At 44.5% G+C, this 12,951-nt stretch overlaps 1 protein-coding gene across 1 annotated transcript in view; it reads right to left on the reverse strand.

The window, feature by feature from the left end:
* Window positions 1–12,951, reverse strand: part of rbl2 (retinoblastoma-like 2 (p130)) — an 81,441-nt gene that overhangs the window by 8,006 nt on the left and 60,484 nt on the right. Inside the window, exons 16-19 of the mRNA XM_078400382.1 lie at window positions 11,506–11,774; window positions 10,881–11,057; window positions 9,253–9,324; window positions 344–446 (exon numbers count right to left, since the gene is read on the reverse strand). Coding sequence (XP_078256508.1) covers window positions 344–446; window positions 9,253–9,324; window positions 10,881–11,057; window positions 11,506–11,774 — 621 coding nt within the window. The remainder of the gene's footprint in view (window positions 1–343; window positions 447–9,252; window positions 9,325–10,880; window positions 11,058–11,505; window positions 11,775–12,951) is intronic.

Below are 12,951 nucleotides of genomic sequence, written 5' to 3' on the forward strand. Positions count from 1 at the left end.
CACCTCTCTTGCAGTTTTCTTTCCCCCCCCCCCCCACTTCAACAATGAGCCTGAAGAAGGGACCCAACCGACACATCACCTATCCACGTTCTCCAGAAATGCGGTCTGGCTCACTGAGTTACTCCAGCACTATGTGCCTTTTTTTTTTAGCTTGTTTGGTACTGCTGCAGATCCATAATATACAGACTTGGTGCCCACCATTGTTGACCTAGCCCTGGGAAATTTTATCTGAACTAAACAATCGCTGTGAGCTGCCACAAATACGCTGCGGCAAGGATAAAACAAAAGTGAAAGCGTGTTCATCATGCTCTCTATTATATAAAGTAATGTTAGAAATACCTACTCCGATCTCTAGTTGTCTCGGTTGGGGAACCTTGGCGACAACTGCTGTCATTGCTGCCTGACCTTCGTCTCCTCCGAGCTTTTAACAAAACACTCCTGTAAATCTGCAGAGACATAAAGAGTATGAGGCCCAGTATGTCTTGGTTTGGACAGAAATAGAATAGTAAGAATAACAATATAAATCTTTTTCTTTATATTAAAAAACGATTAGATTAAAATTTGAATTATTAAGGAAACTCTTGTAAAAGTCAAAATGGAGACAATAGAGTGGTAAAATTATGTGAAGGATAATTTCAACCAAACATCCTACACATGAAATGAATGGCCAATAACTTGGATCTATTCTTATTGTACCCACTAGAGAACATAGAACAGTACAGGGTCTACAATGACTGTGTCAAACATATTGCCAAAATAAACTAATCTCCTCTGCTTGCACATGATCCATATCCCTCCATATACATGTGCCGATATAAGGGTTCTTAAACACCACCATCGTATCTGCCTCCAGCACCACCTATGGCACCCATCACCCTCTGCAAAAAACAACTTGTCCCGCACATCTCCTTTAAACTTTATGTGTAGGAAGGAACTGAAGATGCTGGTATACACCAAAGATAGACAGAAAATGCTGGAGTTACTCAGCGGGACAGGCTGCATTTCTGGAGAGAAGGAATGGGTGAGATTTCAGGGTTGAGACTCGAGAGTGAAGAACAGTCTCGATCCGAAACGTCACCCATTCCTTCTCTCCAGTGATGCTGCCTGGCCCGCTCAGTTACTCCAGCATTTTGTGTTTATTTTCCTTTAAACTTTACCTCTCTCACTTTAAAGCTATGCCCGCTCGTCTTTGAGATGTCTAAGGCTTAAATACTATTATGGGCGGCATGGTGGTGCAGTTAGGTAGAGCTGGTTCCTTGCAATGCCAGAAACCTAGGTTCGATCCTAACCTGCACCTCATATAGATGACAACACTCTGGTGGGGGCATAAGCATAGAAACATAAAAAATAGGTGCAGGAGTAGGCCATTCGGCCATTTTGAGCCAGCACCACCATTCAATACGATCATGGCTGATCATCCAAAATTAGCACACCATTCTGGGTTTTTCCCCATATCCCTTGATTCCCTTAGCCCTAAGAGCTAAATCTAACTCTCTCTTGAAAACATCCAGTGAATTGGCCTCCACTGCCTTCTGTGGCAGAGAATTCCACAGATTCACATCTCTCTGGTTGCCCTCTGATACAGGCGGCCTTTCAAGTTGGGATGGTGAAAAGCAGTGCTTTTGTTGTGAAAGAAAATGCGAGTACATCACACAGGCACCTCTAAAAAGGTAAAACGTCGTTTAGCCATGTGACACATATATTTATTAATCATGCATGCCGGAACCTTTTTGCCCACAAAAAAAGCACTGGTGAAAAGATAATGCGCTGGGAAGGTGAGAGTTTGAAAATTTAAAAAAAGAATAAGATTACAGTTCAGGGTACCATAATGTATATTGATAACCAAAGCCTATCAGGAAATAAACATGAATCTGCCTCAAATTAAAGTCAGAGCAGAAAACAGTCTAAAGTGAACTCCTGAGTAACTCAGGTTTCAGGCAGCATCTGGGGAGGGAAATGGACAGATGATGTTTCACGTCATGATCCTTCTTCAGATTTTGGGACCCTTCTTCAGACAATACTGAACTCTTATCTAAATGCAAGCAGCATTCTTAACAAGATTCATGAATTCAAGCATAGAGGAAAAGGATAGTCCAACAGGCAATATAGAAATGTGATTCCAACATGACCAAAGCAGGGAATTATATCTGACAGAATTCCCTTTTAAAAGAGAGCCAAAATGGTAAAAAAGAGGGGTGGCCCTGATGATAAAGATCGAGTCAAATGCCATCAAGAGAGAGCTTCTTTATTCAGAAAATCAAGAAGCAGAACCAGTTTGAAAGGAGCTGAGAAAACAGCCAGAGGCAAGTTATGGGAGTTGTCTGCAACAATAGCCACATTCATAGTATAAATCAGAAAATTAGAGGCAAGGATATCACAAAATGCTGGAGTAACTCAGTGGGTCGGGCAGCATCTCTGGAGAGAAGGAATGGGTGACCTTTCGGGTCGAGACCCTTCTTAACAAGGTTAAAACAAAATCATGGGGAGATTGTAATCTACATTAAAAAGCGTGCAAATAAAATATGCTTCTGTAAATTGCCCCTAGTACGTTGGAAGTGGGATAACACGGAACTAGTGTAAACAGGTGATCGATGGTCAGCGTGGACTCAGTGGGCTGAAAGGCTGGTTTCCATGCTGTGTCGCTAAACTAAACTAATTAATATAGAAGATGGACACAAAATGCTGGAGTAACTCAGTGGGACAGGCAGGCAGGCTGCCTGTCCCGCTGAGTTACTCCAGCATTTTGTGTCCACCTTCAGTGTAAACCAGCATCTGCAGTTCCTTCCTACATAATTAATAGAGAAAACAAATTCATGGAGTGTGAAAGATATGGTTTACTGGATCAGTATATTAATGAAGCAATGAAGAAATAGGCTAATTTAGAGCACATATTGTGTAATGAGAACTGGTTAATAACCTGGAGACACAAGGAACTGTAGATGCTGGACTTAAATTGCTTTAAATTTATCACACATTAAAATGTGAGACACAATTGTCTGAAGAAGGGTCCCGGCCGGAAACGTCGCCTGTCCATTTCCTCCAGAGATGCTGCCAGAGCCACTGAGTTAGACTGGTTTATAACCTGGTGGATAAGGGGCTGTTAGGAAAAAATGATCCCAACAGCAGGCAGTGAAGAAAGCGAATGGTATGTTGGCATTCATAGCGAGGGGATTTGAGTTTAGGAGCAGGGAGGTTCTGCTGCAGTTGTACAGGGCATTGGTGAGACCACACCTGGAGTATTCCGTACAGTTTTGGTCTCCTAATCTGAGGAAAGACATTCTTGCCATAGAGGGAGTACAGAGAAGGTTCACCAGATTGTTTCCTGGGATGGCAGGACTTTCATATGAAGAAAGACTGGATAGACTCGGCTTATACTCGCTGGAATTTAGAAGATTGAGGGGGGATCTTATAGAAACTTACAAAATTCTTAAGGGGTTGGACAGGCTAGATGCGGGAAGATTGTTCCCGATGTAGGGGAAGTCCAGAACAAGGGGTCACAGTTTAAGGATAAGGGGGAAGTCTTTTAGGACCGAGATGAGAACGTTTTTTTTCACACAGAGTGGTGAATCTGTGGAATTCTCTGCCACAGAAGGTAGTTGAGGCCAGTTCATTGGCTATATTTAAGAGGGAGTTAGATGTGGCCCTTGTGGCTAAAGGGATCAGGGGGTATGGAGAGAAGGCAGGTACGGGATACTGAGTTGGATGATCAGCCATGATCATATTGAATGGTGGTGCAGGCTCGAAGGGCCGAATGGCCTCCTCCTGCACCTATTTTCTATGTTTCTATATGATACAATCTAATAAAAATATTTAAAGTAATTTAGTTCCATCTGAAATCAGAATCCTGAATAAAAGATACCAGGAATGTATGAGCCATGATTTAGCAATAGCAGACTGGGAAACGAGTGGAAGGGTATTCGGCACATCTGCAACAATTGACATTTAAAGATTTGATAATAGCTTACAGAAAAATAATATCTTTTTGCTTTTAAGTCTAAAGTCTATAGCAACCTCTTCCTCTCACAAAGTCCTAGACTGTCCAAACTCTCCCTACAATAACGTCCAGTGCAACTGCTCCAGTACATAGAGAGTGCGGACTTTGGAAATTTGCGATTGGGCTGTTAATACACGACAATTCGCTTTTATTCCTTCTCTATGGAAGGCAACAGTTCATCGTTGACTGCTAAATCCACAGGCAGCATGCACACTCAGTGAAATGGCCAATCACTTGTAGAATTCGTAGTTTCGTAAACTCCAGGGATTTGCACAATCAAACCTACTACCGAGCTCACAACATCAGTACACTCATTTATCCACAGAGATCAAAGAGAGCAATGGTGAATTGGAATCCAAAATTATTTTCCCTTCCATCATCTTTGGATGCTGAGCCAACATAACTAATGTCCCAGCTGAGATCACTTAAGTTGGTAGAAACCAGAGACTTGATTTACACTGCACACCATGAAGGACACTACATGTGAACAGTGGAACTGGTAGGATGACTAGGGTGCGGGGAAAGAGGGAGGGAGGGAAGGCAGGAGTTATTTGAAATTAGAAAAATCTATGTTCATACCGCTGGGTTGTAAGCTGCCCAAGCGAAATTTGAAGTGCTGTTCCTCCAATTTGCATTGGGCCGCACTCTGACAGTGGAGGAGGCCCAGGACAGGAAGGTCAGTATGGAAATGTTTGGAAACTGGGAGATCACGTAGGCCATGGCGGACAGAGCGCAAGTGTTGAGCGAAACGATCGCTAAGTCGGCGCGAGGCCTCCCCGATATACGGGAGCATACACTGGGAACACCTTAGACAGTAGATGGTGTTGGAGGAAGCGCAAGTAAACAGATGCTTGATGGCAAGCTCAGTGGGAAGAGATTTCATAGTTGTCAGCGTAGACAGAGGAAAAGATTCAAGGATGTGTTTGAAACCCCCATGTTGCTTCATCACTGACACTTGGGAATCCTCGGTCCATTACTGTTCCATGTGGAGAAGCAGCATTTGGGATGGAAATACGAACCTCTAGTCTATGTGTAGGTATTAACTGCAGATGCTGGTTTTAAACCGAAGATAGACACAAAATACTGGAGTAACTCAGTGGGTCAGACGGCATCTCTGGAGAAAAGGAATAGGTGACGTTTCGGGTCGCGACCCTTCTACAGACTAGCGTCTTCAGAAATGCTGTCTGACCCGCTGAATTACTTTGACGTTTTGTGTCCACCCTCTATTCCATGTGTCAGGAACACACAGGAGTTCAGTATAAATGGTAAAGAAACCCACTGTCTCACAAACTATCCCAATCTGATGAAGGGTCTTTAACGCAGATGCTGCGGGGTCTGCTGAACTTTTCTGGTGTCTATTTCTTTGATTTCCAGCTTCACTAAGTGTTTGATTTACAATCATCAACCTGACTGCCCCTTCAAGCACCTCCTGCTCCATCCATGGAAGATTCTGCAGGTCCCATGTTGAGTTAGTCACTATGGAACTGCAGTGGAAGCAAGTCATTCTCAATAACGAGTGCTTCAGTTTCCTCTCAGTGTCTAAAGACGTACAGGTTTGTAGGTTAATTGGCTTTGGTAAAATTGAAAATTGTCCTTAACATGTAGGATGGTGCGAGTGTACGGGTCAGTGCGGACTCGATGGGCCAAAGGGCCTGTTTCCACTCTGTATCACTAAAGTCTAAAGTAAAGTCTAAAGTGAAGATGCGAAACACAAACTCCAATGAGAGGAATGACAAGGATGTGAGATACAAGACATTTGAAATGCCTGTTTTCAAATGTACATTAATTTCAGAGACCTTGAACTATCACTGTATTCCTCATTGAATAGTTTGAGCTTCAGTAAATCTGCTTTAGTAAGATCTAAAGCACATAATGAACTAACTTGGAAAGAATGTAAGTGTACTGCCAGCGATTCTCCGTATATTATTTTCCCAGGTGTTGGTCTTTTGTGCTTGTTAGGAGAAATATAAAGGGCCAAAGTAAACTCATTCCCCGAAATGGGGAGCATTAAGTAGCATGCGAAGAAAAGCCATTTGCCCAAAAGATTCAACTCGCATTGTATTACAAAACCTAACTGTCTTTTAAGTAAGCATGCAAGAAATTTAAAAGGTTTACTTTGAGGATTCTTAGCATAAGATCATTAAAGCTTTTGTGCATAATAAGATTTCAAACTATAAAACCAGTGACTGTTAGCTCAATCGTAATAAAATGTGGTTAATAAATTAGTAGCATTCCATATCTGCTAAATTCTCAAATGGTAAATTAATAAGACAATTGCAAGTCATTAACTCTTGTGTAAAAATGGAGAAAAAAGGAACTGCAGATGCTGGTTTACACAAAGTACTGGAGAAACTTAGCGAGTTTCTGGAGAAAATGGATAGGTGACGTTTCAGGTCGGGACCCTTCTTCAGCTCGATGTTGACCACTCTGGGAACCCCTGACTCTTCCACAGTGTAGCATATGAAATGATATTGGGCAGTAATGCTGTAAAACACCTGATGTTTCGCTCTGGATAGACACAAAATGCTAGAGTAACTCCAGCGAGACAGGCCGCATCACTGGAGAGATGGATTGGGTGACATTTCAGGTCAAGACCCTTCTTCAGACCTGAAATGTCACCCATTCGATGCTGCCTGTCCCGCTGAGTTACTCCAGCATTTTGTGTCTATCTTTGATGTAAACCAGCATCTACAGTTCCTTCCTGCACATGAAGTTTCACTCTTGTTGGTGGCATTTACCCCTCTTCTCCCTTTCTCTCCTGAGCAAGTGCCAGGAAGCGTTTGACATCCACGTGACCCCCTACCGCTTGAATGCTGCTGAGTGTCGGGAAAAACGTGCATCAAGTTTCATGGGCACAGCTTGTTCTGCCCTGCCATCATGAGGCTGTTCAGGATCACTTCAGCTTTGACGAGAAAGCTAATCCCAGTAGACTTGGATGAAATAAGAGCCTTCATTCAGCCTTAAGAAGGCCCTTGACCCAAAACATCATCTCTCCATTCCCTCTCCAGATGCTGCCTGACCCATAAGTTCCTCCAGCACTTTGCCTTTCGCTTTTAACTATTTCTCAACATCACAGTGTTCATAGCTACTGTAAAATTAATGAACTGTGCCACTGACATTAAAGGAAAAAACACATATACTGCTAATTAGGTTTTTGAATTATTTTGAAGTAATTAAAAACCTCTAAAACACAGATTGCAATAATTTTTTTTAAATCCCAGTTTGATGCTGATTCCACCTCTAAAATTGGCGGCATTTAGAATTATGAACATATGATAAATTTAATAATTGGACATAGTAAAATATTGAAAATGATTGATGATGAAGTCTAATAAACCTGCATTCCCTTGAGAGCTGCACCGTTTACTTTAGGCTTCAGAGATGCAGAGTGGAAACAGGCCCTTCAGCCCACCGAGTCCACGCCGACCAGCGACCATCCTACACACCATCCTACACACCATCCTACACACTAGGGACAATTTACAATTTTGCCAAAGTCAATTAACCTACAAACCTGCACGCCTTTGGAGTAATTTCAAAGGAGTCTCAAGACAGACACAAAGTGCTGGAGTTACTCAGCGGGTCAGGCAGCATCTCTGGAGAGAAGGGATGTGTGACCTTTTTGGGCCGAGACACTTCTTCAGACTGGAGCAAAGGAGTCTACTTCAGCTTCAGACAGTAAAGGCGGCTGCACTGGTTAGGCAATATAAGTGTCTTGTTTAGTTTAGGTTGTAAGAGGAAAGATTAAAATCTTCAGAGGTATTTATTCACAAAGTGCTGGAGTAACTCAGCAGGTCGGGCAGCATCTCGGGAGAGAAGGAATGGGTGACGTTTCGGGTCGAGACCCTTCTTCAGACAAAATCTTCAGAAATCAATATCATTTATTCATGGTTATATTTAATGGTTTTTATCGAATTAAAATGACGCACAACCGTTAAACTACTCTTTGGGGCCATCTTGTTTTAATGCATAAATTATTTTTTAATATTTTACATTTTTTTATAAAAAGGATTTAGTAAATGTCATTGGGCAGAAGGCAATTGCTGTTAGCGATTCAGCTTACAAGCATATATGAGTGGCGACACGAAGAACTACACACATTGCAACCTTGCGTTGAAGACAAAGTGCCGGAGGAACTCGGCAGGTCAGGCAGAGATGCTGTCTGACCCTCTGTTACTCCAGCACTCTGTGTTCTATCCATGTACCAGTGTTGGGGCAGGCAACACATAAACGTGGTCTCGAGGTTAGAATTAAATGTTGATGTTTCAGTTGTGAAAGCGTGGCAGAGCGCCAGAGTCACGCCACGCTCTGTCCTGCTCCTCTCTGCCACTGAAGGCAGTGGAGGCCAATTCACTGGATGCTTTCAATAGAGAGTCATATTTAGCCCTGAAGGCTAAGGGAATCAAGGGGGTATGGGGGATAAAGCAGGAACGGGGTACTGATTTTGGATGATCAGCCATGATCCTATTGAATGGCGGTGCTGGCTCGAAGGGCCGAGTGGCCTACTCCTGCACCTGTTTTCTATGTTTCCATGTTTCCTCCCTTCCAGCTTTCTTTCCCCTCTCCTACAATCAGTCTGAAGAAGGGTCCTGACACGAAACGTCACCTCTCCGTGTTCTCCAGGGATGCTGCCTTACTCCAACACTTTGCGTCCTTCTTATGGGCTGTGGAATCTTGGCAATCCATCATACTTGGTAGTAACACAGGGCTGTAGACTGCAAGGGTCACCTGTTCCTCCCAAGCACACCTTATTTAACATTCATCAGCTCAGAGAAACTTCCTTCAACAGAAGCAATAAACTCACAACGTGGTTGAAATCCACTTCAATTGATGCCATGGAGCCATGTTTCAGAGGCTGTTACAAAATTTTACCCTTAGTGTTAGTGTTAGGGGAAATTCTGGCTTGTCACATTTCAAATTCATATACTACACTTGAGTGCATGGTGGCGCAGCGGTAGAGTTGCTGCCTTACAGCGCCAGAGACCAGAGTTCGATCATGACTGTGGGTGCTGTGTGTACGGAGTTTGTATGTTTTCTCCGTGACCTACAGGTGCTCCGGTTTCCTCCCACACTCCAAAGACGTGCAGGTTTGTAAGCTAATTGGCTTGGTAAAAATTGTAAATTGTCCCTAGTGGGTGTAGGATAGTGCTACTGTGTGGGGATCGCTGGTCTGCGCGGACTCGGCGGACTGAAGGGCCTGTTTCCGCGCTGTATCTCTAAACTCAACAAAATTTCAGAATGTTAATAGTAAAACGTACGTTGCTGCGGGCCTGTGGCTGGGTCCTGTAGTTACGCAAGATGTTCTGGAAGGATTTATCTTCCTCCGTTACCTGAAAATCAAAAGTAAGTTTTTACTGATTCACAGTTTAGGTTTATTATGTGAGGCAGCAGCTTCACCAGCAGCACAGTTTGCTTCTTTTTGCTCCATAACTGACAGCTCTAAAAGCAATTATGTTAGAGTCATGGAGTCATAGACTGATACAGCGAGGAAACAGGCCCTACTGCCCAACCTGCCCACACCGGCCAACATGTCCCGGCCACACTAGTTAGGTACGCATTTGGTCCATATCCTTCCAAACCTGTCCTATCCATGTACTTGTCTAACAGTTTCTTAAATGATGGGATAGTCCTTGCCACAACTACCTCCTCTGGCAGCTTGTTCCATACACCCACCACCCTTTGTGTGAAAACGTTTCCCCTCAGATTCCTATGAAATCTTTTCACCTTAAACCTATGCCCTCTGGTCCTCGATTCACCTACTCTGGGCAAGAGACCCTGTGCATCTACCCGATCTATTCCTCACACGTTACACGGGTATCTTTGGTCCCCTCTTTCACAAACACTTCCAAGCCCTTCTCCTCCCTAAAACTTAATAGTTTGTTCACTCTTCCACTTCTGAAAATAATCTGTATTGTTGACTGGTTTGTCTGCACAGATGACGACCATCCGCTTGACCATAGAGTGATACAGCGAGGAAACAGGCCCATCGGCCCAACTTGCCCACACCGACCAACATGTCCCATCTACACTAGTCCCAGCTGCCTGCGTTTGGCCCGTACCCCTCTAAACCCGTCTGATCCACATATCAGTCTAATTGTTCCTTAAATATTGCGATAGTACTTGCCTCAACTACCTCCTCCGGCAGCTTGTTCTATACACCCACCACCCTATTAAGAGAGACTCTGTGCGTTTACCTGATCTATTCCTCACATGATTTTATACACCTCTGTATGATCACCCCTCATCCTCCTGCGCTCCAAGGAATAGAGTTCCAGCCTACTCAACCTATACCTATAGCTCAGACCCTTGAGTCCTGGTAACATACTTGTATATCTTCTATGCACCCTCGACAACATCATTCCAATAACATGGTGCCCAGAACCAAACAAAATACTCTAAATGTGGCCTCACCAATGTCTTATGTAACTGCAACATGGCCTCCCAACTTCTATACCCATTAGTACAAGAAGATAACTGCAGATGCTGGTACAAATCGAAGGTATTTATTCACAAAATGCTGGAGTAACTCAGCAGGTCAGGCAGCATCTCGGGAGAGAAGGAATGGGTGACGTTTCGGGTCAGGTCTGAAGAAGGGTCTCGACCCGAAACGTCACCCATTCCTTCTCTCCCGAGATGCTGCCTGACCTGCTGAGTTACTCCAGCATTTTGTGAATAAATACCTTTGTTCTATACCCATCAATCTGACTGATGAAGGCCAATGTGCCAAAAGCCGTTTTAACTACCCTGTCGACCTGTGAAGCCACCTTCAAGGAACGATGTACCTGCAGAGTGTTGGTGAGTGTTGCCTGGACGTTTGGTTATGTAATACATGCACAGTGTATATTTACGTGCAAGCATTATACTGGAACTTTGTACATTTTTTTACCTTGGCCATGATGTAAACAGCACACATCAGAAGCTGGTCTAAGTGCCGATCAGCCATAAGATCAGTGCAGTTAACCAACGAATACTCAAAGCACGTCCAGATTTTCCTCCTCAGGTTATCTGAAATATCCAGCTTTGCACAGATGTCCCGCAGACGAACACTGGCTAAATGATAAACCTAAGAAAACGACAACAAACACAGAGACAACCATCTGAGACTGTTCGTGGTATTTTAATTTAACAATTGAATGACAGGGACGGGAAAGTTTAGACGTCAGACACAAAATGCTGGCAGCATCTCTGGACTCAGGTCTGAAGAAGGGTCTCGACCCAAAACGTCACCCATTCCTTCAATCCAGAGATGTTGCCTGTCCCGCTGAGTTACTCCAGCATTTTGGGTCTATCTTCAGTGTAAACCAGCATCTGTAGTTTCTTCCTAGACTGGAAAATTCAGGTTCCTTTCGGGTTGAAACCCTTCTTCAGACGAATGGGAAGGGGCTCGACCCGAAATGTCACCCATTCCTTCTCTCCAGGGATGCTGCCCGTCCCGCTGAGATACTCCAGCATTTTGTGTCTACCTCAGCATGATCTACCTCATAAATACTAATATTTATGTCAAGACATACCTTTCGAAAGAACAATGTGACGGAGCCTGGCTTTTTGTGTTGGTTGTTCATTCCTCCTTGGTGCTGGCTTTGTCTTTGGCCTGGGGATTGCTGGACGGACACCGGCCCGGCAATCTGCACTGCAGTGGCTGCGAGCTGGTGACCACCTAAGCTACTGGCAAGGGTCTGGGCTGTCAGGGGTTGGATGGTGCTCGTCACCGTCTGAGCCTGTCCGGAGACTCTGAGCTGAATGGGGATGAAAGTAAAACTCCCGTTTTCATTTGCAATACCTGAGGATTAAGAGAGCAAAGTTTAGTTTAGAGATACAGCGGGGAAACAGGCCCTTCAGCCCACAGAGTCCGTGCCGACCAGCGATCCCCCTGTACACTACACACTAGGTAGGGACAATTTACAATTTTTACTGAAGCCAAATCAACCTACAATCCTGTACGTCTTTGGAAATGGTAGGTGGAAACTGGAGAAACCACGGTCTCAGGGAGAACGTACAAACTCCGTACTGACAGCACCTGTAGTCGGGATCGAACCCGGGTCTCTGGCGCTGTAAGGCGGCAACTCTATCGCTGCGCCACCCAGATAAGTTGTCAATGATCCCCCCCCCTCCCCACAAAGCCTGAAAACAAATCTCTCTCCAACTTCTTTCGACAATTATGACTCAATTATAAGGACGGAAAGTTCTGGAGTAACTCAGCGGGTCGGGCACAGTCTCGGGAGAACATGGACAGGTGACGATTCCGGTCGGGACCCTACTCCTTTTTTGTTTTGATTTAGAGATACAGCGCAGAAACAGGCCCTTCGGCCCACCGAGTCTGCACCGCCCAGCGATCCCCGCACATTAACACTATCCTACATCTACTAGGGACAATTTTTACATTTGCCCAGCCAATTAACCTACATACCTGCACGTCTTTGGAGTGTGGGAGGAAACCGAAGATCTCGGAGAAAACCCACGCAGGTCACGGGGAGAACGTACAAACTCCTTACAGTGCAGCACCCGTAGTCAGGATCGAACCTGAGTCTCCGACGCTGCATTCGCCGTAAGGCAGCAACTCTACCGCTGCGCCACCGTGCCGCCCTTGTTCCCTGTGGCTTCTCGGCCTGTGAAATCCGACTTATTTAACCCCCCGCCCCAACACCGTGTTTCTTCCCTCCCGGCCTTGGGTTAAATTTTACCATCCTCCCCATCATTCTTTATTGCGAGGTTTTGCTGTACTTCAGGTGAAAAATACCTCACCTGAAATCATCCTACAAAATCAGGGCCCCGATCCGAAACATCACCTATCCATTTCCTCCAGAGAAGGCGTCTGACTTGCTGAGTTACTCCAGCACTTTGTGTCTATCTTTGGCATAAACCAGCATCTGCAGCTCCTTTTTATTGCAAAATTACCAACGGCTGATTTGTCTCAATATCTACAGCCAGTCCCACGTTCAAATTGTCGGAAATGCTGG

This window comes from Rhinoraja longicauda, chromosome 6, assembly GCF_053455715.1.
Source record: "Rhinoraja longicauda isolate Sanriku21f chromosome 6, sRhiLon1.1, whole genome shotgun sequence".
NCBI classification, from domain to species: Eukaryota; Metazoa; Chordata; class Chondrichthyes; order Rajiformes; family Arhynchobatidae; genus Rhinoraja; species Rhinoraja longicauda.